The sequence below is a fragment of the Sarcophilus harrisii genome, chromosome 1 (genome assembly GCF_902635505.1).
Source record: "Sarcophilus harrisii chromosome 1, mSarHar1.11, whole genome shotgun sequence".
Lineage (NCBI taxonomy): Eukaryota > Metazoa > Chordata > Mammalia > Dasyuromorphia > Dasyuridae > Sarcophilus > Sarcophilus harrisii.
In genome coordinates, this window is record NC_045426.1 from 84,143,496 (window position 1) to 84,169,606 (window position 26,111).

Sequence of the window (26,111 nt, forward strand, 5' to 3'; positions counted from 1 at the left end):
CAACACGCGATGCTGTGCGTCAGCAAGCACAGACACACTGACACGGACTACACGCATGTTTTCTGTCTTTGTCCGTGCACACCCAGCCCAGTCTCTGCCACGGGGCTTCCTCTCCTCGTTCCAAACCCCCACATCCCTCCGGATCCCCGGCATCCTCCAGGCAGGACAACTTCAGCGTCCCAACCCTTGACTAGGGACTGAGAGCTGGGAAAGGGCTAGAATAGTCTGAGCCCCTGAGGAGAGCGTCCCGGCCTGCTGAACTGCCCTGGGCCGAACCTTTCCTTTCTCGACCCTAGTGTCCTCTTCTGTAAAATGGGTACGCGGAGGCTTAGCCCTCAAGGCTGCCTGCTCCGTGGCAGGTTTTTATAATTCTTTTCCTGCATACAGAGTGGGGGAGGCACTGGAGGGCTGCGGTGAATCAAAAGTTGGGGAAAGGGGTCCTCTGCTGGGCTGGGGCTCAGATACCGCCGGAAGCTCTCCTGAGTACTAGGGCCGAAGAGGGGGCTAGGCAGCCCGGGTGAGTCACCAGTGCGTTTTGTTTCCTCCTCACTCCCTCCCCCCACCCCCACCCCGCACCCCAGACGCGTGGCTCCTCCCCTACGGGGGCGGGCCCGAATAGGAGAAAGCTCCACCCCCTCCGACCCGCCCCCGGCCCCCGGTGCGAATTTTGCGCTGGGGAGCGGCGGGCGATGCTGGAGGCTCGCGGAGCTGGGGAGCGGCTGGACTCGGCGCCGCATCTCCCCCGCCCCGAGCGGACGCTGTCCTGCCGCCAGCTGCGGCGTCCCCGGAGCCTCCGGAGCCCCTGGAGCCTCGAGCCAGCGGCTTCCTCCTCGTGACGGGACAGGCGCTGCAGGTGGGTCTCGGAGCCCCGTGGCGGGGTTAGGACCCCCGCGGCTTGGCCCTGGGGGAGCCCCAGAGACCCCTGGCCCGGGAGGGGGGAGGGGGGCTTAAATTCGTTGAGGTTGGAGGTTTGGGGAGCAGCAGCCTGAGGTGTGTGTGTGTGTGTGTGTGTGTGTGCTGGGGCGAGGATGGGGGGAGCGCGCTTGTTCTGCGGCTTGCCGGGGCCCTAACGGGGAAGTCGGGGAGGGGGCAGCGAAGACCAGCTGTGACAGCCTAACTGAGCAGCCTGTCAGGCTGAACACGCGGGCTCCCCACGGAGCGGGGGGAGGGGTGCTCCGGGTCTAGAAAGGGTCTGCGAGCCAAAGTTCTCCGGAGCAGCTCCCCCCGAACGATGGGTACTCCTCCAGATCCCCTCACCCCGCGGCCCCTGCTTACACCCTCGCCTCTGGACGTACGAGACCCAAAGCCCTGGGTGCAGAAAGGCCAGCTCTGCTGGGAGCCAAATCTGCGGTAGGCTGACCCAAATCAAAATGTAATTAAATCGGCATCTGTGGAGTAGCACCTACTGCGTGCAGGGCTCTCCGGGGTCCCGGGAGCGTTTGTTTTGGCTATTTCCCTTCCCCTTGCTCGGCTCCCTAAGTTCCATCCCCCCCCACCCCTTCCTGTATCCCCGGAGGGATCCCCCAATCCTCTCTTTATGCTCCGACCAGGCACTAATTTCCATGACAACCGGGAGTTCTTTACTGGTGACAAAACGCCCAGGGGGCTGGAAGAGTAGATTTGGGTGGGGGCTGGGAGAGAAGGAGTTAACCCATTTTGGAATCCGGGCTAAAGACCCTCATCCCCCACTCCTTGGGCCAGAGCTTGGAGGCAGGGTTGTTCCTGCCACGGCCAAAGGGCTTGGTCGGGGCTGGGGTGCTCACGTGTAGGCCAGGTGCCCATGAGTGCGGGGTCCATGTGTTCTGGTCGGTGATGGGGGGAGAGGGGCGTGGGTGCGGACACATGTGCACGAGTGAGATGGGGGAGGGGCTAACAGGCACATGTTCCTGACTGGGGGGAGGGGGTTAGGGCTCTTTAATCTGTGCACTGTGCATATATGTGTATGTAGGAGCTCCATCTATGAGGCAATTTTCTTAGAATGGAAGCTGAAGGTGGGGGGGGGGGGAAGGAGCAGAGATAACTGACCTATCTGGCAGGAGAAGAGTCCTCAGGTTCTTGAGGTACTCAGCTTGTGATTTGGGAAGCATACATTGTGTGTATGTATGGGTGGGGAAGGGGAAATGGGAGAGGGGAGGCTGGTTCTGCCTTTGGCAGGATGCCCAGCTGTGAACTTCCAATTAAGCCCCTCCCTAGTGTCTCCCACTTTCTGTCCTGGGGAACCTCGTTTCTAGAAACATTCCCCCTCCCATCCCTAGAACCCCAGACAATCCATCGTCCTGTATTACCTTTGTCCCCACTGCTGCGCCGCCCAAGAAATTGTGTCCCACTGCCTCCTGAACAAACTCCCCCTCTAATGGTTTGGAACCCCTCCCTCCCAAAAGAAAGCTTCCTCTTTCTGTATCCCTCGGATCCCCTCCAGCCTGGTAACAGTGGGCAGTTCCCTGACACTGGACCAGGGGTATGGTATTCATATTCATTCTCTTCCGAGAAATGGGAGTGAGGAGCAGAGACTGGAGGAAAGACAGAGGCCTGAGCTTCTCTGTGTGTCCCAACTCCTCTGTAAACCCCATTCTCAACTGAAATCTGAGGAGTCCTGGATATGATGGGGTGGGGCCTTCCAGTGACAGCATGAGACACCTTCCTACTCCCCAATTCTCCAGGGATTGGATGATCCTCTGGACAATAATTACAGGTAGAAAAGGATAATTGGGTGAGCCCTGAAGATCAGAACATGGCTCTAGCTCTCCTAGCAGTCAGGGATGAGGGCCATTGTTTCCTGAAATACAATTTCATACTGCAAATTAGTTCCTGGGGCTCTGATCTCCCCACCTATGAAATTAATTTCACTCACCATTCTGGGTGTTCAACAGTGGGGTGCTGTCTGGGGACTGGGCAGGAGGGGCTGAGAGATGGAGAATAGATAGCCTCCCTGTCCTCATTTCTGGGGGCTGTGTGTGTAAAGGGCTGGGGTTTTATGGCTACTTCAGTGAGATCACTGTTTTAGAAGTGGCCGTCTTGCCTCTTGGTGACACTACCCTCCTGCATTGTCCTTAGGTCTGTCTTCCAACTATCTCCTCCCTGGAACCCCAATTTTTCTTCCTCCCCCAGCTCTCACTGCTGTGAGCCCTAAGGTAGAGGACTGGGGAGAAACTGAGGCACAGGGGAAGAAATGAGATTATGCAACTGACACTACTGTACTTTGAGCTACAGAAAGACTCAACCGTTTTTTCCTTCTTCAGTTGTATCTCCTAATAGACCCCTGGAGGGGAGGGCCTGCACTAGTCAGAGATGGAGACTAAAGCAGTCCTAGTGACCTTAAGCTTTGTTTTTCCCCAGCTCCTAGCTCTTCAGCCACACCTCCTGCTCCATAGTTCTTGCTTTGTGGGGGATAAGGAGAAGAGGGAGCTTGGAGGATTCTAGGAAAAGTGGTCAGGGCAGATTGGGTATGGAACACAAAAGATGGGAGGGTCTAGTCTGGGGCTGGCTCAGATCTAGACTCTCAAAGCTTCTCTATTTCTTCCCCAAATTCTTCCGACATGTTGACGCTAATGAGAAATTCTAGCTATTTTTCCTCCTGAATGCCTGTGATGGCAGGCAGGAAAGAGAGTAAGACTAGAGTGGGTGCTGAGGGTGGTGCTACAGTATTTCCTAGGTGAATTGTGACTGACCTGCCTGCCCCTGTTTTTCCAATTCATGGCCCTGATGCAGTGTTAAGACCCAAGGTACTCCTTTTCCATCCTCTGGGAGACATTGTGGTACGGAGGGGTTAGAACAATTTAAAGCAACTGGCTGTTCTTCCTGTTCCCTGATGTGTCTGGCCTGGTTGGGAGGTTTGGCTGGGACCTTTCTCCTAGCTCCAGGGAATGAAAATCCAGTACTTTTCCTCCCATACCTTCATCTCTACTCCTCTTTCAGATTTGGGGGTATGAGGAGGAGGAGGAACAGCCAGTATTCGAGAGAAATAGGAAGGCACCAGTAACAGCTTCCTGTCCTTTTCTATCTTCAAGGACTGGAACTGCCAGTGTATACTTTAGGGGTTCCCTAAAGTACTCTAACATCATAGCTCTGATGACCTTCCTACCAAAAAAAGTATATTCACTGTTTTTCCCTCTCTCTCTTCTCCCTTCTCCTCTCTACCATTCACTCTGCAGTTCTCATGCTTCCTCTCTCCAGTTCTTTTGGCCACCCTCTCTCTTCTCCCTCTATTGCTTTTTCTCATTATGTTTCACCAGTACTGCTAAGGATCTTCTTTTCCCTGCCCCCCCCCAACAAAGTTCTTTGATTTTATTCACTTTGTCTTTCACTTGCTTTCATACACCTGTTCTCAGTCTCTCCATCTTTTTCTACCTCTCTCCTTTGTTTCTCTTTTACTTTCAATGTCTGCCTTTCTCCATTCTCCCACCTCTCAGCCTAAGAATAACAGAAACTAAGAGTTAGGAAGGAATATTATCTAACCTCTGGTTCTACCTCTCTCCTCCCCCCTTCCCCCTTTTCCTCTTTCCTCCTTTCTCACCTCTTAGCCCCCTCCAAGGATGGTTGGGCTGTGGTGTGAGAAAGAAACCTCACCCAGCAGTAATAGAGTTAGATACCCTACCTAATGACAAGAGGGGGCTGGCTGTCAGGCCCATTAATTCCCTTTCTCCCCACCCCCTCCCCTCTTTTAAAACTTCCATTGCCATAGAAACACCTGCTCATGTTTCCTGATAGATGTTCATCCCCTTTCTCTTCACTGCCTTTCAGAAGATTTCCCCCACCACGACTGATTGAAAAGTATATGTGGTGGAAAGTGACAGGGTGGGGGGGGGAGCTCCCTAATTTCCTTGGGGGGAGGAAACTGCTTATAGGTGGCTGAGGGAGCAAGAGTCAAATCTTAGTACCATGAAGGATAAAATCTCCAGGCTTTAGATTCAGCTTTTTTCCATCCTTATTGGAGGGGGCAGCTTTATAGCTACTGGAGGGAGAGGATATGAAATCTGATCCCCATCACCACCAAACAAAATCCTAAAAACTCAGTCCTGAGCATCTGGGAAAATTGAAAGGTTAGGAGGATGGAGTCACAATTATGGGAAGAGTTGAATCAACCAAAGCAAATGAGAATGAGACCATAAAACTCAGAACTGAAAGAAACCTTAGAGATCATCAAATAGAACCACTTAATTTTACAGAAGAGAAAATGAAGGCCCAGAGAGGTTGAATGGTTTTTCCAAAGTCACACAGGCAGCAAATTGCAAAGCAGGTACTGGATCCTGGGTCTTTCGACACTATTACATCATGATTTCTTGAGGGCAGGAGTCTTGTTTTACCCATTTCCCCTTCCCCTGGAAGGAAGCTGCAGGAGCCTGAACCTTGGATGCTAAACCCTAATTACTATAATCAGCTGGAGAAAAAGCTGAACAGATCCCACTGACTTGCACTGCCCGGGACTGTGGTGCTCAGGGGGAGACAAGAAGGTGTCAAATCAGGCCAGTTTTACCCTCCTGGAGGCAAGGGAGGCCCCATGTTGGCTGAAGAAAGGAGGAGGAGGAGAAAGGAAGAGTTCCTGATATATGAAGGCTCTAGAACAATATGGGATGGGTCACTTCCCTGAGGAGACAGGCTAGGGGTTCCTGGGTCCCTAGAGGTTTTTCAGGGTAGATGGGGGAGGCCACAGGCAGAGATGATATTCACAGCTGCCACTAAATCAGGAGGTGTCGGTAACAGCAGCCACAGTGAGAAGAGAGCAGGGGGCCCTCCCTCCCTTTCTCCTTCTTTCCCTCTCTGCCTCCCTCCCTGTGACCCAGTGGGAGGGGGAGGCAGTTGGCTGTGTCTAGATACTGCCAGCTCATGCAGGCTCTGACCCCCAGGCAGCCCCAAAGTAAGTGAGAATAAGACAGGGTTTTTTGGGGGGAGGGGGGACGGGGGGGATAGGAAGAAAGAAAAGGACCTTTTGCCAGTCTGTGACCAAAGAGATTTTAGGATTTAGGAAGGAAAGCTATTTTAGATTTCATCCAATTTGACCCCTACACTTTCTTAGATGGAAGAAACTCAGATCCAGAGAGACTTGCCCTCAATAACAATAAGAACAGGGGGGACCGGTATCGGGGCAGAAAAAGACTGACCCACAGAGACAAGCCCTCCCAGAGTCAGCCAGGGCACAGCTGGGGATCTAGAGGCTCAAGTCCCCTGCCTGGCTAGAGATTCCCTAGAGCTCAGTAGCAGGTGAGTCACTCTCCTCAACTCCAGGACCACTCTGATTCAGAGAAGCGTCCTGACAATGAGTTACTCCCACATCCCCCGAGTCTCAGCATCCTTCTTAAATAATTCAGAACTCCAGAGGGATTGGTCAGGCTCATGCACTTGACCTTAACAACATTTAAGGCTGGGTTAGAGGTGGTTCATTCCTTTCTACGACAGCTACACTCAGAGAGAGACCATATTAAGGGAAAGCCAGTGGGCATTTGGCAGGGAGTACGTCTTAGGGAAGGAAGAATAGATTCAGGTTATTCCAAGTTAAGGTAAAGAAGTTCCCTGAAGGGAGGGGGGAGTCTTTTGAAAGGGTCTAGGATTTAGAGTTCTTGTAGCACTTTCATTTTACAGATGAAGACACTGAGCCCCAGAAAGATTACGTGATTTGAATACAGTCAGAACTTCAAATTAAGATAAATTGAAATGAGTTAGGCTTTGGAGATCATTTATCAAGGGATGGTGAAGATGGGGGAAGAAGATAGTCTTAGGTTAAATCCTCTCTTCTCCTCCCCTCCAGCTTCTCATTTATTCTATTTTTCAGTTTCCTTTTTTTTTTTTTTAAACAAAACAAACCCTCAGGGCAGTAGCACACCATTAAAATACACCATTAAAATATGGAAAACAACCTTCAGCAACAGGCAGGATGTGTATCCCAGGGAAACAGGAGCAAGGATCAGTGACAAGACTAGTTCCTCCTTGTCCTTTTATCTCCACTTCCTCTCTTCCTCTCTCTGGCCTTTACAGTGGAGAAACTGAGGCCTGATATGTGAAAGGGCACTTGTATACCCGGGTTGAATACGAATCTATTTGTTGTACAGATATTCCTTTTGTTGATGTCTTACCGCTTTACAGTGGGAGATGTAGCAAGAGATCTGGTCTCAGGAGAGTTCTGTTGTTCACAGTGAGATAACTGAGCCTGGCGTGTCAAAGTACATCTGTGTACCTGTATGGAATATATGTGATTAAATTATATACATGTCTTCCTCATGTTGATATTCAGCTCACGCGTAGTAAGAGATAGAGAAATCTTAGGGTTCAGGGAGGTTCAGGGGCTTTTAATACTGGGACCTCTAACTCACCCTTTAGTCCAGAGAGAGGGCTACAAGCAGCCCCTAACTTCTTCAAATGGGAGGCAGGAGGCTCAGGAGGCTGATGATGGCTGGAGTTCTGGGTGCACCCCCTCCCCGACTGTGATGATAGCGAGTTCATCAGATTTAGAGATGGATTTGGATTTCTCTGGCCAGCAGGAGTTTAACCTCTCAAGTTCTGGGAAAGAAGGAATTAGAGGGGGCAGTGAGGTAGAGGGGGGACCAGGGACCAGGTTCCAGAGGTGAGAACAGGCTGGGAGGCAGTTGAGGGAGGGAGGGAAGTTCAGTGAGTGCTCAGTATCTCAACAAGGCATCAATGCAGTTGGGGAGCAGATGGTGAGAGTGGGCGAAGAGTGGGGAGGGGGAGGGGGCATGAAGAGGGCCTTATTGTTACCCTGGGAAGAACCAAAACGCTCCCTGTTGTCTGGCTCGCTGTTTTGTTCCAGTGTCTGAGACTGGCCAGGCTGCAGCAGGAGGGATTTGGTTAGAATGAAGGAATCAGGTTTACTGTAGGGAGGGCCCTTTCTGTTAAATGTGGATTCTTTCCTGGGGAGCAAAAGAGCTTCAAGGAAGCAAAGACTTCCAGCTGAGGGTGAGCCGGGCCCTGTCCCCCCAATGCAGAGATTAGCAGGTAACCTTCTGAACCTTTGTCCCGAGGGGGCAGGGCTAGCGGAGCCTCCTTAGGACTGCTCCAGGGGAAAGCCTCTATCTCCTTGTAGCAGATGGAGACATATTACCTGGGGGTCATCGAGATGGGCTTTCCAGAAAGACAAGAAGAGGAAGAGATTCTGTATACAGAATCTTCTCTTAACGGTGGTGATCCATTTACATCAATAAGTATCATAGGCAGAATCTGAATTTCTTTATAATCATGAAGGAGCTCACTCTTCAGAGACAGTTTCAGCCTAGCAGATAAGGTGCTGGGGTTAGGAAGATCTGCCTTCAGATTCTTCCTTTGACACTTACCATGAGCAAAATCACTTAACCTTTCTGAGCCCGAGACACCTTCCTAAGACTTATCTCCTTTGGTTTGTGTTGGTTTAAAAAAATGTTTCCACATTGAAGAAATAGGCAAGCTAACAAAATCATAGACACTTGACTTACCATCTGGAATATTGTAGAACAAGAATATTTAGAGCTATATGGTGCCTTAAAGATTGTTTGATCCAACCTCCCCATTTCACTCTGTAGATGAGAAAACTTGAGGCCACAAGAGAAGGAATCCAGGGTTATACAATGGGAAGTAAAATTAGAATTTGAACCCCAAGTCAGAATTCTTTCCATTACACCATCGTCCCAGCAGGCTCCTTCCCTGCCTGCCATTCTTCCATCCCATGGATTCATTTGAGTACTTGTATACCGGGGAAACAGAACTGAGTCAAGCTTGGTCTCTCTTTCCCTTCCAGGAGCTTCCAATCTAACAGGAGTAAGATAAACAAACCACTACAAGACAGAATGTAATCGCTGCCATTAAAGAACTAGAGAGGGCAGTGGAGAACTTACAGCAAGAGTTTTTATCCTCTTCTGTGCCATGGATTTCCTTTGGTAGGCTGGCAAAACCTACAGAACCCTTCTTTAAAAATGTGGGGGTTTGCTTTTTTAAAGACAGGGTCTCCTTATTGGTCTCAGATACTCATTAACTGTCACTTAACCATTTGCCTCACTTTCCTCATTTGTAAAATACACTAAGAGAAGGAAATGACAAAGCACCCCAGCATCTTTGTCAAGAAAACTCCAAAATGGGGTCCCAAAGAATCAGACATGACTGAAATGATTGAACAATAGCCCTCTATTGTTTCAAGACTGGGGGTGAAGCAGCCTCTCACAGACCCAGTTCTGTTGTTGATGGATATGAAAGCTTAGATCTGCTCTGTTTCCAATCTACTAGATGGTAGTTCCCTATCACTGGGGGCTCACCATTTTGGTACCAAACTTAGAGCAGACATCCCATTCAGCTTTAGTGCTACAGCTCAGATCTCCTCAGCCCAAGTGATCCACCAGCCCCAACATCAGCAATTACACATGAGCTTATCACCCCCAGCCAGAATAATGATTTTTTAATGCATAGAATAAAATACACAGGATTACAAAGGAAACCCATTATATAAAAAGTAATTATATTTTTAACAATGGATCCCTGGAGAGGATGGAGAACTCTGTTCTGGTTGTGTGGTAAAAAAAAAAAAATAGAGGCACTATTTAAGTTGGAAGAAAATCCAGATTTTATTAGGTAGAGGTTAGAGGAAGACCATTCTAGTGAAAAGGAATATCAGGAGCCTGATGGGGCCTGGCAGAGGTGCCCTTCTGGGGGGGAGGGAATATGGGAGCAGAAGAAAAAGAGGAAAATAATAGGATCCATTGAAGTCTATGGCTATCATTGTATCTATCCTCCATCCCATTGCCTTCACAGTTGAATATAGAGCTTCTGAGACCTCATGACACCAGTGCCAGTGGGACCCTGGAATCCCAATAGGATGGGACAGAGGGCCTGCATTCAAGAAAGCTCCCACGTCCTGCCTTGAATGCTGCAAAATGAGATTATGGTCGATTCTCAACTGGGCTAGTAGAGAGAAACCAATCAATAAACATTTATTAAGAACCTACTATTTGCACTATTTGCTAAGGCTGCAAAGACAGAAATGAAGTAGCCCTTACAGAGCTTACCTTCAGTGGATGGAGATGATATGTGTGTGTGTATATGAAATAACACAAGGTAATTATTGAGTGAGACCCTAGCAGCTGGGGAGATTAGGAAAGGAAAAACTATTCCAAAAGATGGTGTATTAGCTGAATAGTAAAGAAAACAGAAGCAGAAATGAGGACGGAGAGCATTTCAGGCATGAAGAATAGCCAGTGCTCTGGAAAAGCAGGGGATAGAACACTGTGTATGAGGAACTTCAAGAAAGTTAGTTTGACTGGATCAAAGATTGTGAAAGAAAATGATGTATAAACTATCTGGAAAGGTGGGAAGGGATCAGGCTATGAAGTAAGAAAAAAAAAACTCAGACAAGAAGGTTCCTAAAAGAATGGCTATTCTCCAGATCTTTTATTTGTCTGACTGTGGCTTAGCACAAAGTAGGTGTTCAGTCAATAATAGCTGACTGGAATGGGATGATGAGATGGGTTTAACCTTGTTTTAATGCAGTGCTTTTGCTAAAGTCTTCCTCTGTTGCCTTATGGCGTGGAGAAAAGCCTTCGGCTCTGGAAGGCTCTGCTGGCCTTCCAGATGGATAGAGCTAACAAGCAGAAAAAGCTGCCAGGAAGGCTTGGGTGATGGCATTATACATCTGTTGTTCGAGGACTTGCCTAGCTACGCTTATCACCAGAGGGCTGTCCAACAAGTGATGAATTGTTTTGGCCACTGTAACCCAGCAAAGACTGCCTTCTAACAAGTGCCCTTAGGCATTGATCTGCCTGTGGAAGGACTGTCCAGAGAGAGAGAAGGCACAGTGAATTTACACTTCCCCAATCTCCTGCCAAGGAGCATGTTGTTATTATTTAGTCATTTCAGTTGTGTTCAACTCTTTGTGACCCTGTTTGGGGTTTTCTTGGCAAAAATCCTGGAGCAGTTTGCCATTTCCTTCTACAATTCATTTTATAGATGAGGAAACTTGAGGGTTAAGTACTTTGTCCAGGATCATATAAATAGTAAGTGTCTGTAGCCAGATTTGAACTCAGACAGACGAGTCTCCTGATAATCTATCCACTTTGGTGCTCCAAGGAACATGTAGGACTGGAAATAGGAACTCTGGACATGTCATCCCCTGGGAAAACCAAGGTTCGGCTTGAAATCTCCCCTCTTGCTTCCATTTCCTTTTGTTCTTGACTATTTCTCTTTTTTAATTAAAAAATTATTGATATCTTTTTAAAAATCACTTTCCCTTTCAAACACATTCTTCTGACCTCCCTTTTCAATTGCTGCATTTAGAGGGAATTAAAAAGAAAGAGAAATAAGAGCTATTCAACAAAATTAGCTAATGCATCAAGTGAATCTGATCTTGGAGTCCTCCAGCTCTATCTACAAAAAAAAAGAGATTAGGATTTTTTCTAGAACTCTGGATCCAAAAGTACCCTCGATCCCTTTGCGGCTTATTTCAAGCAAAGTCTGTGGCAGTTCCAAAAAATTGTGGGTCCTTGCATATAAGCCACTAAGGGGTGGATGATCCCCAGTTGCCACCATATGGAAGAATGCAAGCAGCTGAGTTAGGGGTTTTAGAGAGCAGGGAGGATTCCCATTTGTGCAGCTCATTCAAGCTTCTCAAGTACTTGCAAAACAACCCTGAGAGGTATATAGCAAGGATCTTGAATGGATATTATGAGGAGGAAACAGAGATTTTTAGGGACTTGATCACAGTCATCCAATTGCTAAGTTCTAGAAATGTTGTTTAAAGCCACAGCCAGGGGCTCCAGACCTTAGCCACCCACCACTGTGCCCTCTCATGAGACTATGAATCTTGTGTCATCGTCTGGGCTTAAATGATTAACAAGGGACCCTATTTCTGCAGCAATAACAATCACAAATATCACATTTGATCAACTATAACTGGTAAAAATAGATAATATGTTATCGAAAACCCTTAGATGTATGTAAATTGCCATTTCAGGAGGGAGGGCAGATCTTGGATTTCACTGGTGTCAGGAACTTCCAGAATGCAAACCCTCTCTCTACTGATGTAAATTAGCAACTCTTCTCTCCCTGTGGTCTTAGAAAGTTTTGGAGGAGCACTGAAAGCTTCTTTGACTTTCCCAGCATTACATGATCAGGATGTGCTTGAGGTCAGACCTTAAGTCCGTCTTTTCTGACTCTGAGGAAGACTCTTCACTATGGTTGGATAGGACTTGATGACCTTAGAACCCAGCTGGAGAAGAACGATCAGGAGATTATATCCAGATTATGTCCTATGAGGATTCATGGAAGGAGATGGAAGAAGGGCTGTTTGCCTTGTGGAAGAGAAAATTTAAGAGATATGAAAGCTGTCTTTGAGCGTCTGAAGGACCATCATTTGGAAGAGGGATTTAGTTTTATTCTGCTTGGTCTCAGAGGACAGAACAAAGAGGAATGGGAATATGATGACAGATTTTGACTAAGTGTAAAAATAAACTCCTAATTTCAATTCCATCCCAATGCTCATGTTAATAGCAATAATAGCATTTATAGATCACTGTAGGCTTGCAAAATGTCTTCTATATGTTCTCTCTCTTGAGCCTCACAACAGCCCTGGGAGATAGAAGCTATTATTATCCCTATTGTATAGATGAGAAGACTGACCTATCAAGAAATTATGTGACTTATTCAGGGTCACACAGTAAGGCAACTGAAAAAGGATTTGAACTCGAGTTTAATCCAATGCTCTACCCATGTGTCCCTTCCATCCAAATCCCATTCCTGCTTTAAGGCTCAGCTCAAATACCAGCCCCCTCCTCCCATCAAATCTTGTTTGAGCTCTCTTTACCGCTTTTTATCATAGCATTTGTTTACATCATTTATATTTTAGGGCTCATTGTAAAATGTATGTTTCTTAAGGGAAGGTACATTCTGATTTATCTGTCTAATTATCTATCTATCTAGTTATCTAGTTTGTAGGTATTTATTTATTTATAGTGCATATGTGTGTCCCCAAACTATCTAACACAGTGCCTTGCTCATACTAGACATTCCAAGGATGATAAATAAAAATAATTAGAAATGATATCCCAAGGTAGAATATTGGGGGTGGGAAGAAGTATGGGGAGCAGAAGAGGAAATAGAGTATATCTCATCAAACCTGCCCGTGAGCCAGAGATTATTATTTGTCCTTGTCAAAGAAAGGACCATGATATCAGGGAGGTAATACTGTGACATTCTGGGTCCAGTGGAGGCCAGATAGAGATCAGGACCAGAAACACCTCCTCAATTCCCCAGTATCCTCCCCAGATACCTCTTTTAACTTTGAGATTATGGACTCTGAATTTTCAACACAGATCTCTAGCCATAGAGATTTCTCTGGTCTGGTAGGTGCCTTGAGATCTGAACTATCTGAGTTTTACAATGGCAAGATGATTTTCTGGTTTTGAATGTTGTTCCTTACTGAGAATTCATAATTGAACACTATCTGAAATCATGCTTTCTTTCCTGGGCCCTTGAGAAACCCAGTATATTGTTGGCATCCTAAAGGTGCTTAGAGTCTGCTGTTTTTTATTTGCTAAACACTTTCCTATCTATTGGTCCTACTGACTGAAGCCTCAGACACATGCTAAAGTTTCCAAAGACCTTCAAAAACTCCCTTTTTATTCATTGTCTTTATTTCATCTTCTCAACAGCCCCATGCAAGGTAGACATTATTATTATTTCCATTTTTGAAATGTGGAAACAGGCCCATGCGAGTACAGTGATTTGTATAATTAAGTTCAACAAGTATTTATTAAGTGTGCAAGATTTTGTACTAGACACTGGGAATAAAAAAGTAGAAAAAGAAGCAGGCCTTGCCCTCTGAAAGCTTATACTATAAAAGAAAGGATGAAAAAATGAACATAAATAAGTAAATTTACAAAATAAAATGTGACAGCACCAGAGGAAAAATCTTGAGAATATCAGTGAGGCAGATGGTTAATAAATAACCAAAGCCTATGTGAATGCTTTTGCTTCTATCTCCATATAGTATGCTCTGTGCCATTGGAGATTAAAAATCAATCAGTCATTCAATGTGAGGAATGACAGGGAATAAGCATTTATTAAGTACCTACTATGTTTCAGGTGCTAATAATTACTTTTAAAAATATTTCGCTGTAATGCTATTTTTTTCCATTTTACAGTAGACTTTAGTGAAGCAGACAGAGGTCCAGGATCACACAGCTAATAAGTGTCTGAGACTGGATTTGAATTCAGGTCTGTACTGCTTCCAGCCCTGGCACATTTGCCCACCGTAACACTCAGCTGCCTCTGATGAATGAAACAATCCCTACTCTCAAGGAACTTACATTTTTTTGGTTACAACTTTGATGATTTATTTAATGTTTAATACTTTTTAGATCAGAATGATTTTTCAACCCAAAATGGTCCTTTTTAAAATATTGGTCAGCTCCAAAATAAGCTCTTCAGATAGCTAATTTTTGTAGCTAGGGTGTGTTTGTGTGTGTCTAAATATAGGTATATACATATAGATGCATATATATATTTATATATATATATGTATACACACATGTACAAAAAATGACCCAGCTACTTAATTATATGTATGAGGCCCCAGTAAACATTTTTGTTTTATTGTCCTTAATATTATTAATTTATTTTTTCTCAGTGGCATTTTATTTTTCCAGATACCTGTGAAGATAGTTTTCAGCATTCATTTTTGTAAAATTCTGTGTTTTAGAATTTTTCTCCCTCCCTCTTTTATCTCCCCTCTCCCAAAAACAACAAGCAATCTGATACAGGTTATACATGTGTAGTCATTTTAAACATATTTCCATATTTGTCATATTGTATAAGAAAAATCAGACCAAAAGGGAAAAAATCATGAGAAAGAAAAAGCAAACAAACAAATGAACACAAAAGGTAAAAATAGTATTCTTCAGTCCTCCATAGTTCTCTCTCTAGACATGAATAGCATTTTCCAACCAAAGTCTATTGGAATTGTCTTGGATCACTGCATCGCTAAGAAGAACTAAGTCTATCACAGTTGATCATCACATAATCTTGTTGTTACAGTGCACAGAGTTCTCTGGTTCTGCTTATTTCACTTAGCATCAGTTCATGTAAGTCTTTCCAGGCTTTTCTAAAATCATTCAGCTGATTGTTTCTTATAGAATAATAATATTCCCTTACATTCACATACCATAACTTGTTCAGCCAATCCCCGAATTGATGGGCATCCACTCAATTTCCAATTCCTTGTCACTACAAAAATAGCTGTTACAAACATTTTTGCACATGTTTTTACGATCTCTTTGGGATACAGACCCAATAATGACAATGCTGCAACATTTCTATAGCCCTTTAAACATAAGAAACTTACATTTCAATGGAGGTGATAAGTACAACATAAATATATACAGAATAAATATAACGAGAATAATGACAAATAAGTAGAAGTTAAAAATACAAGGCCATATGGGAAGGAATGAATGGGAAGATCAAAAAAGGCCTCATGAAGAAGGAGATGTGTAGACTGCATTTTGAAGGAAGAGAAGGACTGTATCAGGTGCAAATGAGGAAGAAATACATTTCAGACATGAGGGATGGTCAGTGCAAAAGCTGAAAGACATGGGCCCTCTGACAATCAATAGGGGGAGAATCTAAAATGTCATTCTCTACTTCCCAGCTTCTTAAGAATGTGAAGGTTGTGAAATTATGATTTGTTATCAGTAAATATTTGATTTTGTATATTTATATACCTGGAGTCATGTAAAAATTTCTTGGGCAAAAAAGGATCGCAAATTGAAAACATTTAAGTCTACTAGTCTACTGTCTGATGGCCCAAAGGAGCTAAGATATTTCATCTTACTTCCCTTCAGATCCAACTGGAGATGGGGATATGTAGAGGCTCAGGACCTTGCTTTGTCCTTTCTTTTGCAAAAAGATAATAAAAATGGACCCCTTTAGTAATGGATAATTGCCTGCCTCAGAAGTTCTTAGCATAAATTGAGATATCCCCACAAAAGGCAAGTCAGACATAAGAGTGGGGAGGGAGAATAGACAATGACATCTATGTTGCTGGCTCCCCACCTACTTCTGATGACCCCTCACTATTTTATAGGTGATAACTGTCCCAGTTGTACTGAGGAAACTGCCCAGAGAACTATAAAACCTGTGCTCCACTGGACATAGATCCTCCTATCATCAGCCCTTTTACAGTTGTTCTGGAGGAAGCAACAGGAGCTTGAGCTCCACGATATAGTTCCTGGGCCTGTCCCTTAGGGGACATTCCCCATTTCATTCCACCCAAACTAAAATTGAGGCAAGGTCTCCTAAGCTCTCTACTGCAAAAATATACTTCTAGAATTGCACATGTTTAACCTATAACAAATTGCTTACTATCTTGGGGAGGAAAAAGAGGGAGAAAAATTGGGAACATGATATTTTGCAAAGGTGAATGCTAAAAATTATCTTTGTATGTGTTTGGAAAAATAAAATACTATTAAAAATTTAAAATACATATAATTCTGCTTTCTTGTCTATTTACATGTGTAAATTCATTTGTTCATTCATTGAACATACTCTTCATGAAATACTGACTATGTGCATATTCTTGAGGTAGGTCCTTTGTAGAGACACATCGTAGAGCATATAGTTTAATGGGCAAGAAAAACACGTAAACAAATAAATTAATACAACTTAGCATATGATAAGCAAAGTATTATCAAATCAGATGAACTCAGTCATTTATTGGAAATATGTTATATGTCAGAGGCAATCAAGTGATGTGGATAGTGAGCTGGCCTTGGGGTCAGAAAGACCTGAGTTCCAGTCCTATTACATATATATAACATGAGACTCTGAGCAAGTCACTTAACCTCTCAGTAGCCCTGGCAATTTTAAGACTCTTAAGTTTCAGAAAAAAATTCCTTTCTGCATTGGAAAATGAAAGTCTTCATTGCAGGTTCTCTCTGTCAATGAAATTGTAGGTCAGATAAAAAATGGATTATGTATTTATATCCCATGCAACAATTCAAATCAAAAGCATGTTGTGTACAGAAGCTGAAGAGAAATACAGACTTTATAGAGGACTGATTACGGAGGTAGCCTTGAGTGTAAGCTGAGGATGGGCCTGACGTACCTTACGGCACCGTGCACAGAGCTATGCACAAAAGCTGTTTTAAAAGGTGACCTTGTCTTATTCAATAGATTTGTTCCTGAAAAAGTTGCATATAAATAAAATTTATGTAAATCAAATCCTATTTTAAACACTCCTTTAAAAAAGCCTGGGAGTGTCATAGTAGAAGCAGCTCTGACATCAGAGGACTGAGTTTGAATGTTGGCTCTGTACCCCCCAGCAGCCTCTCTGGGGATCTTTTTCCTCACTTGTAAATGAGGGCATTGGACTAGATGATCTAAGGTTCCTTCGAGCCCTAAAGTCTGTGATCTAAATCCAGACAGAAACAAATCCTGCAAATTCAAGGCCCTGTGCAGCAAATCCTGTCTAGTAGAAAAGAACCAAACCCCAATTTCCTTTGTAAATGTAGATGAAAAATCTTGCTGAATTCAGGGACAGGTTTCTGGTTGGCACTGGGGGCTCAGCTGCCATGGGCCTGGGTGGGCAGTGTGATCAGGGGCAGGGAGGAATGAGCCCAGGCTAAGCTGTGGGTAGGGTGCTGGGATGGAGGCAATATACTCGAACCAGTCTCTGAGTCAAAAATACATTTAAGTCAGACTTCTGGTTTGGGAGATACCGAACTCCTATTTCTGGGCTCTGCCTAGCCTCAACCTGGCAGAGAGAATACACTTTTCTCAGAATTAGCATGTTGCTCAGAGGAAAAAGCATGGTGCAGTCAAAAATGGCCTTGGATTCAGGAGCTCTGGATTCAAATCCTGGGTATAAGCTCTAATGTTGCTTTTTCCTTGACTTTTCAGAGAATTAAGATCCTTATTTATAAAATGGAGATGATGATATTTATATGACTTACTTTATATAGCTGTTTTTTTGAGGAGGGAGCTTTGCAGATCTTAAAATGCCAAGGAAATGTAGCTTATAGTTATTATTATTGCTGTGGAGCAAATCTTAAAATGCCATGGAAATGGAGCTTATTGTTAATATTATTATTGCTAAGGAGCAAATTGGCCCAGAGATCTGGTGGGAAAGAAACAAGTGGAGTCTTGGGGTTGGGAGGCAGCTCAGTTTTCCCTAGACAACTATCCACTGTCATCAGAGGGTTCTGTGGGGTTACCCATGCAAGAGCCTAAGGGAAGGTGCACTATGGGAAGTGAGGCCCCAAGATTAACTATGCTTTTGTTCTTCCCTGCAGACCGGGTCCGGCAATGCCGTTTGGCTGTGTGACTCTGGGAGAAAAGAAGGACTATAATCAGCCATCTGAGGTGACAGACAGATATGACTTGGGGCAGGTCATCAAAACGTGAGTACTGGGCCCTGGAGGAAGGGGTGAGATATCTCACATAGGGCACCAATAGGGAAAGGGGGAAAGGAGAGAAGAAGAGGGAAATCATCTTGTAGGGTGGAGATACAAAGAAAGAGAGACACGTAGAGAGAGAGTGAAATTGGATTTGAAATCAAAGGATCTGAGTTCGAATTCTTGCCCATTTGTATGAACTTGGACCAATCACTCCATCTCTCTAAGATCCTTTTCCCTCATATGAATAATGAGACAGGTTGGTTAGATCTCCAAGATACTTCCAATTCTAAAATCATTTGATTATATGATCCTGGGGGAAGGAAGCAAAGGGGGGAATGTACTCAAGCTAAACAGGGCACCGGGCTGCAGGGAGGAGTTCTGCGAGATTTTTCGAGCCAAGGATAAGGCGACAGGGAAGCTGCATACCTGTAAGAAGTTCCTAAAGAGAGATGGGCGGAAGGTGCGCAAAGCGGCCAAGAATGAGATCATCATCCTGAAAATGTGAGTGTGAGAAGATGGCTTCTGACCCCAGTCCTGGGACTGAAACCCAACAGGTGTGGGTAGGGATGGGTGCATGGGAGTGAAAAAAAGAGGAAAAGAAGTTGTGAGGGAGAAAGAGTAAAGATGACGTAATGGAAAAGGAAAGGATTGGAGAGAAGATGGGAGAAGCATGGATCAGTAATGAGAGCTTTTCCCTCATTCCAGAGAGTCTTCAAGTTGCTCTTTGGCCCCTTGATTTGCTATGGATGGCTAGTCACCATCCCCAGCACCTGGTTTGGACACCAGTCTCTACTTCCTTGCATGCCTTCCATCCTCCCTTCAGTTCTTCTAGTTTCCCTTCAGAACGAAGAGCCCCAGCTAGCATCCCAATCCCCAAATTTATTGCAGCAAAGCAGTTCAGGGCCTTTGCAAATATCCCCCACTTCCTTCCTGTTGGAGAAGAATCTTAGGTCTATGCATGGATTGTGGCCTTGGAGGCCCTTTCCAAATCTGGGGGTCGTGATTCCCCATTCCCACCTCTGGCCTTAGGGTGAAGCACCCCAACATCCTGCAGCTGGTGGACGTGTTTGTGACCCGCAAAGAATACTTCATTTTCTTGGAGCTGTGAGTAGGGGAGGATGTGGATTCTGGGGTCCCCAATCATGTACCCACCTTTGGCTTACCCTGAAATCTCCCTCTGTTCTCTCCTTCTACTGCTAATGTCCTTCCCTCACCTCCTGCCCAAAGGCTGAGAGCTCCCTGGCAGACAAAGTAACAAGATGTCCCTAGGTTGGCAGTGGCCTAGAGAAAACCTGGTCCTTCTGAATTCTTTACCACTTATTCTCTGCCAACTCCCCAAGAGGAGTTCCAAGATCCTGCCTTTCCCCTGGAGAATGGTTGGCAGGCTCCCTTTTCTGGCATCTGTGCCCCTTTCTCAGGCTCTCTCTAGGCTCCAGCACATGTGGGAACTTCTCCAGGTTAGCCAGCCTCCTGCCTCCACGCTCATTAAGATCCACAGAGTCTTGGGTCAAACTGGGAGCAGCCTAGCTGGTGAAGACATTCTGGCTTTGGCATTAAAATAACTCTTCTAGTGTCCTCCCAGAGTATTTAGGCTATCCCAGTCTCTTGGCCTACCATGTCCAAGCTAGGAGATGTCTCAGGAATCATATGTGGGGAAAGGGCTCAAGTTTCCTTGTTCCACAGGGCCACAGGGAGGGAAGTGTTTGACTGGATTTTGGACCAGGGATACTACTCAGAGCGAGACACAAGCAACGTGGTGCGGCAAGTCCTGGAGGCCGTGGCCTACCTGCATTCCCTGAAGATTGTGCATCGAAACCTCAAGGTGTAGCCTTGGCCTGGGGTGGAGAAAGGACTAGAGGGGATGAGTGGCTTGGGGCTTTGTACTGGGGAGGGAAAGCTCTCACTCGTCCAGGTTTCAAGCATTTTTATGAAATATCCAGTTAAATTTGTAATGTCTGACTGACTCTCCCTTACACTTACCCCTGCTATCAGGCAATGGGTACTTGGGGGACATAAATTTACATCATTTAGCCTGCATTAAAGTAATCAGTAAAGCGAATTACTAGGAGCGATATGCCTTTAGATAACAAGTAAAAAATGATATGCAGAAAAAATAGTGAAATGTGTTTGGAAATTATCCATTAGTTTAGATTAGCTATACCTCATAATGGAGGTTCTTCTTCATTTACATAGATAATTGGGAGGTGACTCTAATAGGAAGAGGGGTTGGGGGCTGGATGGCAAGGATTTGAAGGCCCTAGAACAAAGATTCCAGATTTGAAAGACCCCTAGATTTAGAATCTGAGCACCTCAATTTGAATCTCTATCCTTTTTTGTGATCTTCTCGGAACTCAGTTTCCAACTTTGTAAAATGATGGTGGGAGGAGAGAACGAGATAATCTGCAGGGCGCCTTCTAAGTCAAATTCTGTTAACTTCATGATAGGGAAGGAAAGGGACTGGAACTGGGGTGGGATACAGGTGTCTCTGGCAGAGCATGGTGTTTCCGTGGTGCAGGAAGGGCTGGGTCTTTGAGCACCAGGCTATTTCCCAAGAGGATCTCACAGGATCTTCTCCCACTTATGTGACCTGGTGGTAGTTGGAGAATCTGGTATACTACAACCGGCTGAAGAATTCCAAGATTGTCATCAGCGACTTCCACTTGGCCAAGCTAGAGAATGGACTCATCAAGGAACCCTGCGGGACCCCAGAATACCTGGGCAAGGAATGGGAATTTTGGGATGGGGGTAGGGAAAATAGAGAAGAGGGAATAGGAAGAGAAGGAGGAAACAAGTCCCAAGAGCTGCTTAACTGCCCCTAAAAGATGGGTCTCCATCACTACCCTCTTTACCCTCAGAAAAACCCCTTCCCCCATATATATCTAGATATACTTTGGGACATTTCTCCCAAGATCCAGGTGGATAGAGAGAGGATAAGCAGAACCCCGTGGGTTGGGGAAACCCAGATGGGGTTAGTTGGGGGGTGTGACACTGATGGACTCCATGGTTGCAGCTCCTGAGGTAGTCGGCCGACAGAGGTATGGACGGCCTGTGGATTGCTGGGCAATTGGAGTCATCATGTACATTCTGTGAGTAGGAAGAGCGAGAGAAGAGGGGGGTGAAGGGAAGAGGGAAGGAAAGAGATGTGGCCTTCTGGTAGGCTATACTTAGGGATTCCTCTCCTCACTCTGGACTGTAGGCTGTCAGGAAACCCCCCCTTTTATGAGGAGGTGGAAGAAGATGAATATGAAAACCATGACAAAAACTTGTTTCGCAAGATCCTTGCTGGAGACTACGAGTTTGACTCACCATACTGGGATGACATCTCACAGGCAGGTGAGAAGTCCACGTAGACCTAAAGCCCCGGGGCCTCCTTCTCTCTGGTCCATTTTTTGTCCCATCTTCTCCCACAATGATTTATCCCCTAGCTTTTATCTTTTGGAACCTCCCAGGTTGCCTCTCACTATAAGGACTCAGACCCACTCTATCCTGGACAATTTCCAGGATCCCTCTCTTCCTTTCTAATGGATTATCATACTCAGTTCCTCCTTTCCCTCTCCCATCTCTCAACTGGAACACAAACCTTCCTCTCTACAGCCAAAGATTTAGTGACCCGATTGATGGAAGTGGAGCAGGACCAGAGAATCACTGCTGAAGAGGCTATCTCCCATGAATGGTGAGTGGTTTCCTGACCTTCTTGGTTATGTCCAAGTCAGAGAATGGGCTAGGGGGTTCATGTCCCACAGGACTTTGGAAAGAGTAGTGTGTGAGTGAGTGAGTGGGTCTTGGATGAAGGGTACTCCCCAGAGAAACGATGAACAGAGTGGCACATCCTGGAGGTTGTACCCCACCAGCACCAGAACATTAGGCATTAAGACCTAGCATTGGCCCACAACGGAGTATGGCACTGGAGAGGGTGAAGGTCAGCATTGGAGGGACTATAGGCTAACTCTGGGGAGAAGATATTTAATATGGTACAACCTGAATAAGGGAATAATCCTTTAACTAAGTGTAGTTACTTCTAAACCCTACATGTTGGGAGCAGGTTCTAATGAAGAGATTGATGGGTCTGGGATTGGTCCCTTATTAGAGGTAAGGAGCCTCCTGGATTTCCTCTTAACTTCAGGCCATTTTGGTTGATTTTATACTCTATTAAAACTTCCCTGACTCCTGAATGCCAATTCAAGCCCAGGAGTGTCCTCATTCTTCCTTATTTCTGAGCTGACTTGTTCCCTGAGTTTAGAGATCTGTTCTACCCAACCCCTAATTACTATATCCTCTTGCTACTACTGTCATGTCTGGGTTCCCTTCCCTTGCATCTGATCTTTTTACTATTCCTTCTTTTCATATCTCTAGAGCTAAAAGCATTTTTTTTCTTTTTTCTGCTCAGGCAATTGGTGTTAAGTGATTTGCTCAAGGCCACACAGCTAGGAAGTATTAAGTGTCTGAGACCAGATTTGAACTCAGGTCCTCCTGAGTACACATACACATATATACACATTCAGAAATCTGAGAAGGTAGGGTAATTAGACAATGTTTAGGAAATCTACCCAGTTCAATTCCCTCAATTCCTAATGTAAGTGCTCCCATGGCTAGCTTGGCCATTGGGATTCCTCTTTGTGCTGGGATGAGAGTAACAGCATCATGGCCTCCCTGAGAGAATTGCATCTTATCTCTAGGGACCCTCCACCTGTATCTGGGCTTAGCCACCTGTATTTGATGGAGCATTCTTATTTTATAATATTCTCTGTTTCACTTAGGAAGCTCCCTAAAGACAAGTTAGTTCTGTACTGCTATTATATAATATAATATGACATGACATGACGTGATATAACATGCTATAATCCCTTAACTAATTATCCGTCTGACTGTAGCTCCAACCCATCAGAACATTTTGCTTTCAAGGATGTTTCCTCATCTCTAAAAATGAGGAGTTAAGACATCTTTCACATCTAAAATCTTATGCTTCTAAATCCTCAGTAGGGATTTATCCCAACCAGGAGCTGTCAGCTCGGGAAACAGGGGGTGGGCTTAGGCCCAGTTTAGGGTTCTGTACGGAGAAGAGGCTTGGCACTAAAGGAATCTGGGGATTCACTCCTTTATGCTCTTCTAGGATTTCAGGAAATGCTGCTTCAGATAAAAACATCAAGGATGGAGTTTGCGCCCAGATTGAGAAGAATTTTGCCAGGGCCAAGTGGAAGGTATTGGCGGGGGGGGGGAACCCCTTTCCATCTCTCTCCCACCTCAGTGTTTCTGACCCTTTTCCCCATGAGTGAATTTTCTCTTCCTCAAGGACTGAACCTCTGAATAACCCACCTGCCTTTGTCTAGTCCAGAAGTGGGTTCAGAGAGCCCAGCAGAGGCCCTGGGGTCAGCAGTGCTTAGAAAATTATTTCAGGTATCACCTTCAGGTGTGTTTGCCATATTTCCTCTTCATTTGAGCACTTTTCCTCCTTCCAGAAAGCTGTCCGTGTCACCACGCTCATGAAACGGCTGCGGGCTCCAGAGCAGTCCAATGCAGCCGCTGCCCAGGCTGCTCCAGCCACGGACACTGCCAACCCGGCGGCAGGTGGGGGGGCCACAGCCGCAGCCCCAAGCGGCGCCGCTTCCGCTCCGGCCGCAGAGAGCGCCGCCGCACCTGCTGCCAAAAGCGGTGATGCGTCGGCCACCGACGGCAGCATCACCCCGGCTACTGACAGGAGCGCCACCCCGGCCACCGACGGCAGCGTCACCCCAGCCACCGATGGCAGCGTCACCCCGGCCACCGACGGCAGCGTCACCCCAGCCACCGACAGGAGTGCCACCCCGGCCACGGATGGAAGCGCCACGCCGGCAAGTGGAGGGAGAGCCACCCCTGCTACAGAAGAGCACACGACACCAGCCCCCCAAAGCAGCAACACGTCTGCTTCCAAGGCAGCTGTGCCCCCCGAGCTGGCCCCGGCCCAACCGGACAGCACAGCTTCGGGGGTCCAGTCGGTACAGGCTCCGTCCACGTGTAAAGGAGAAGAGGCTGCCAGCTCCGCCCCGGAGGCCAGGAGCGAGACCGGCTGAGCCGGACAGGGGAATGGGTGGGGGGAGGGCGAAAGGGAGGGTGGGCATGGGGGAGGGTCTCACTGTACATAGAGTCACTGGCATGACAACCCCTGTTTCTTGGAAGGGCCACAGGCTAGCCAAGCCATGCGGCAACCTGTGGCTAGGGGGTATGGCCTGACCCCCTCCCCTGTGGGATGGATCCCTAGGGGCTACAAGAGAGCTGTCTCTTCTTCTGTATGTGCGAGTGGGTGGGGGAGGCCCTGGCTGGCCCCGGCCCCTGCATGGACTTTTTGTGGCTTTTTTTTTTGTCTTTTACTGGCTTCCCCTATTTCTGTTCCTTGCTGGACACTGCTCTAGGGACACTGCCCCTCTTCCGTCATGATTCCCCTAAGCCCCACAGGTCCTGTCCACTCCCAGATGTGGAAGTCCTGTCCACTTCCCCTGAGAGCTGGTCATGTGGTGAGGTTGTGGGGTGAGGGATCAAGGTGACCCCCTCAGCCTCTCTGGTGCATGTCTGACTCCCTCTCTGCACATGGACAGAAAGGTTAGGGGCAGAAGATGACAGAATGATTGAGCCCAGAGCTCAAGAATGACCCTCTCTACTATACTCCATGACCTTAGAAAGGAGAAAAAGAGTGGGTGTGATTTAAAAAATGTGTTTTAGCAAAGTGTATACAGATGCAAAGAGAAGCTGTCCTGAATGCAATCCAGCCTGACCTTCTTAGAAGTCGTTGCTGGGGACCTCATCCTTGCTTCTTAGTCTCATCCTCACAGCTTTGAAGCAGTCCTAAAAAATGCAGTGGGCCAAGGGAGAGAGAGACAGCTCTTGAGGGTAGAGGAGCAGTAGGGATGGCTTGAGCTGAGACCTGAGTCCTTATGGGAATGAGCAGAAAGGTTGAAGGGAAAGAAGGAGGGATCAGATGATACGGTCTCTGTATTATGGTCACCCACATGTGGGAGCAGGGGCCAAAGGTCAGTTGGTTTCAAAGTCCTACTTGTTCCAGCCCAGCCCTCTTCTTTCCTCTCAGGCTATCAACCCATTACCCAAACCCAAAAGTACCCTCAATATATCAATTTCCTATTGTTTGTATATTTTGGGGATCTGCCTCTTCATGAATTGATTTCTCTATCACCCATTTCACCAATAACATGGAGGTAGAAAAACTCAGTGTTCTTCAGTCCCGTCCCGTCCCCCACTAGGGCCTGGAGGGAGGTCTAGAACACAACACCTTGCTAACCTTGCAGGGGTCCTGAAGGAATCCCAAGTTTCTTTTTCTGATAGGTGAGAATGTGGGCTGGGTTCCATTGGTCCCTCATACGAGGGAGCTAAGGATCAAGGGAAGGAACATGGCAGGAACCCCTTGTAAGAACCTGCTGCTAAGGGCGGGGGCAGCTATGCCATCCCCCTGCCCCTATGTCCCTACCCCAGGCTCAAGGCTTCTTGCCCCTTGCCTGAGGGTTTCTGCAATGGTTGTGCCCCAGCTCCCCCTGCATGCCCGTGGGTTTGATGTGGCGCTCAGAGGCCAGCAGGGCTAGACTGTGCGTCTTGCTGTAATTGGCAAATAAATGTCACCTTGCCAAAGCCTCCTGCCCACCCGCCTCACTCTGTCCCACTGCGCCGCCCCCACCTGGGTCAGCCTTATGAAGAGAGAAAACTAAACACCGGGGTGCGCTGACGGACAATGGGGTAAGCTCATCTTGCTGTATTTACTAGTTCTGGGAAGGA

The 26,111-nt window shown here is 46.3% G+C and overlaps 1 protein-coding gene across 1 annotated transcript; it reads left to right on the forward strand.

Annotated features, from left to right (window-relative positions):
* The first annotated feature begins 341 nt into the window (after positions 1 to 341).
* CAMKV (CaM kinase like vesicle associated) lies at positions 342 to 25,968 on the forward strand. Its single transcript, XM_031959051.1, has 11 exons — positions 342 to 853; positions 18,252 to 18,359; positions 18,726 to 18,857; positions 19,386 to 19,460; positions 20,040 to 20,178; positions 20,954 to 21,074; positions 21,367 to 21,442; positions 21,553 to 21,689; positions 21,951 to 22,029; positions 23,467 to 23,554; positions 23,813 to 25,968. Exons 2-11 carry the CDS (start codon positions 18,265 to 18,267, stop codon positions 24,401 to 24,403), a joined length of 1,533 nt encoding a protein of 510 aa, XP_031814911.1. The 5' UTR covers positions 342 to 853; positions 18,252 to 18,264; the 3' UTR covers positions 24,404 to 25,968.
* The last annotated feature ends 143 nt before the right edge of the window (positions 25,969 to 26,111 follow it).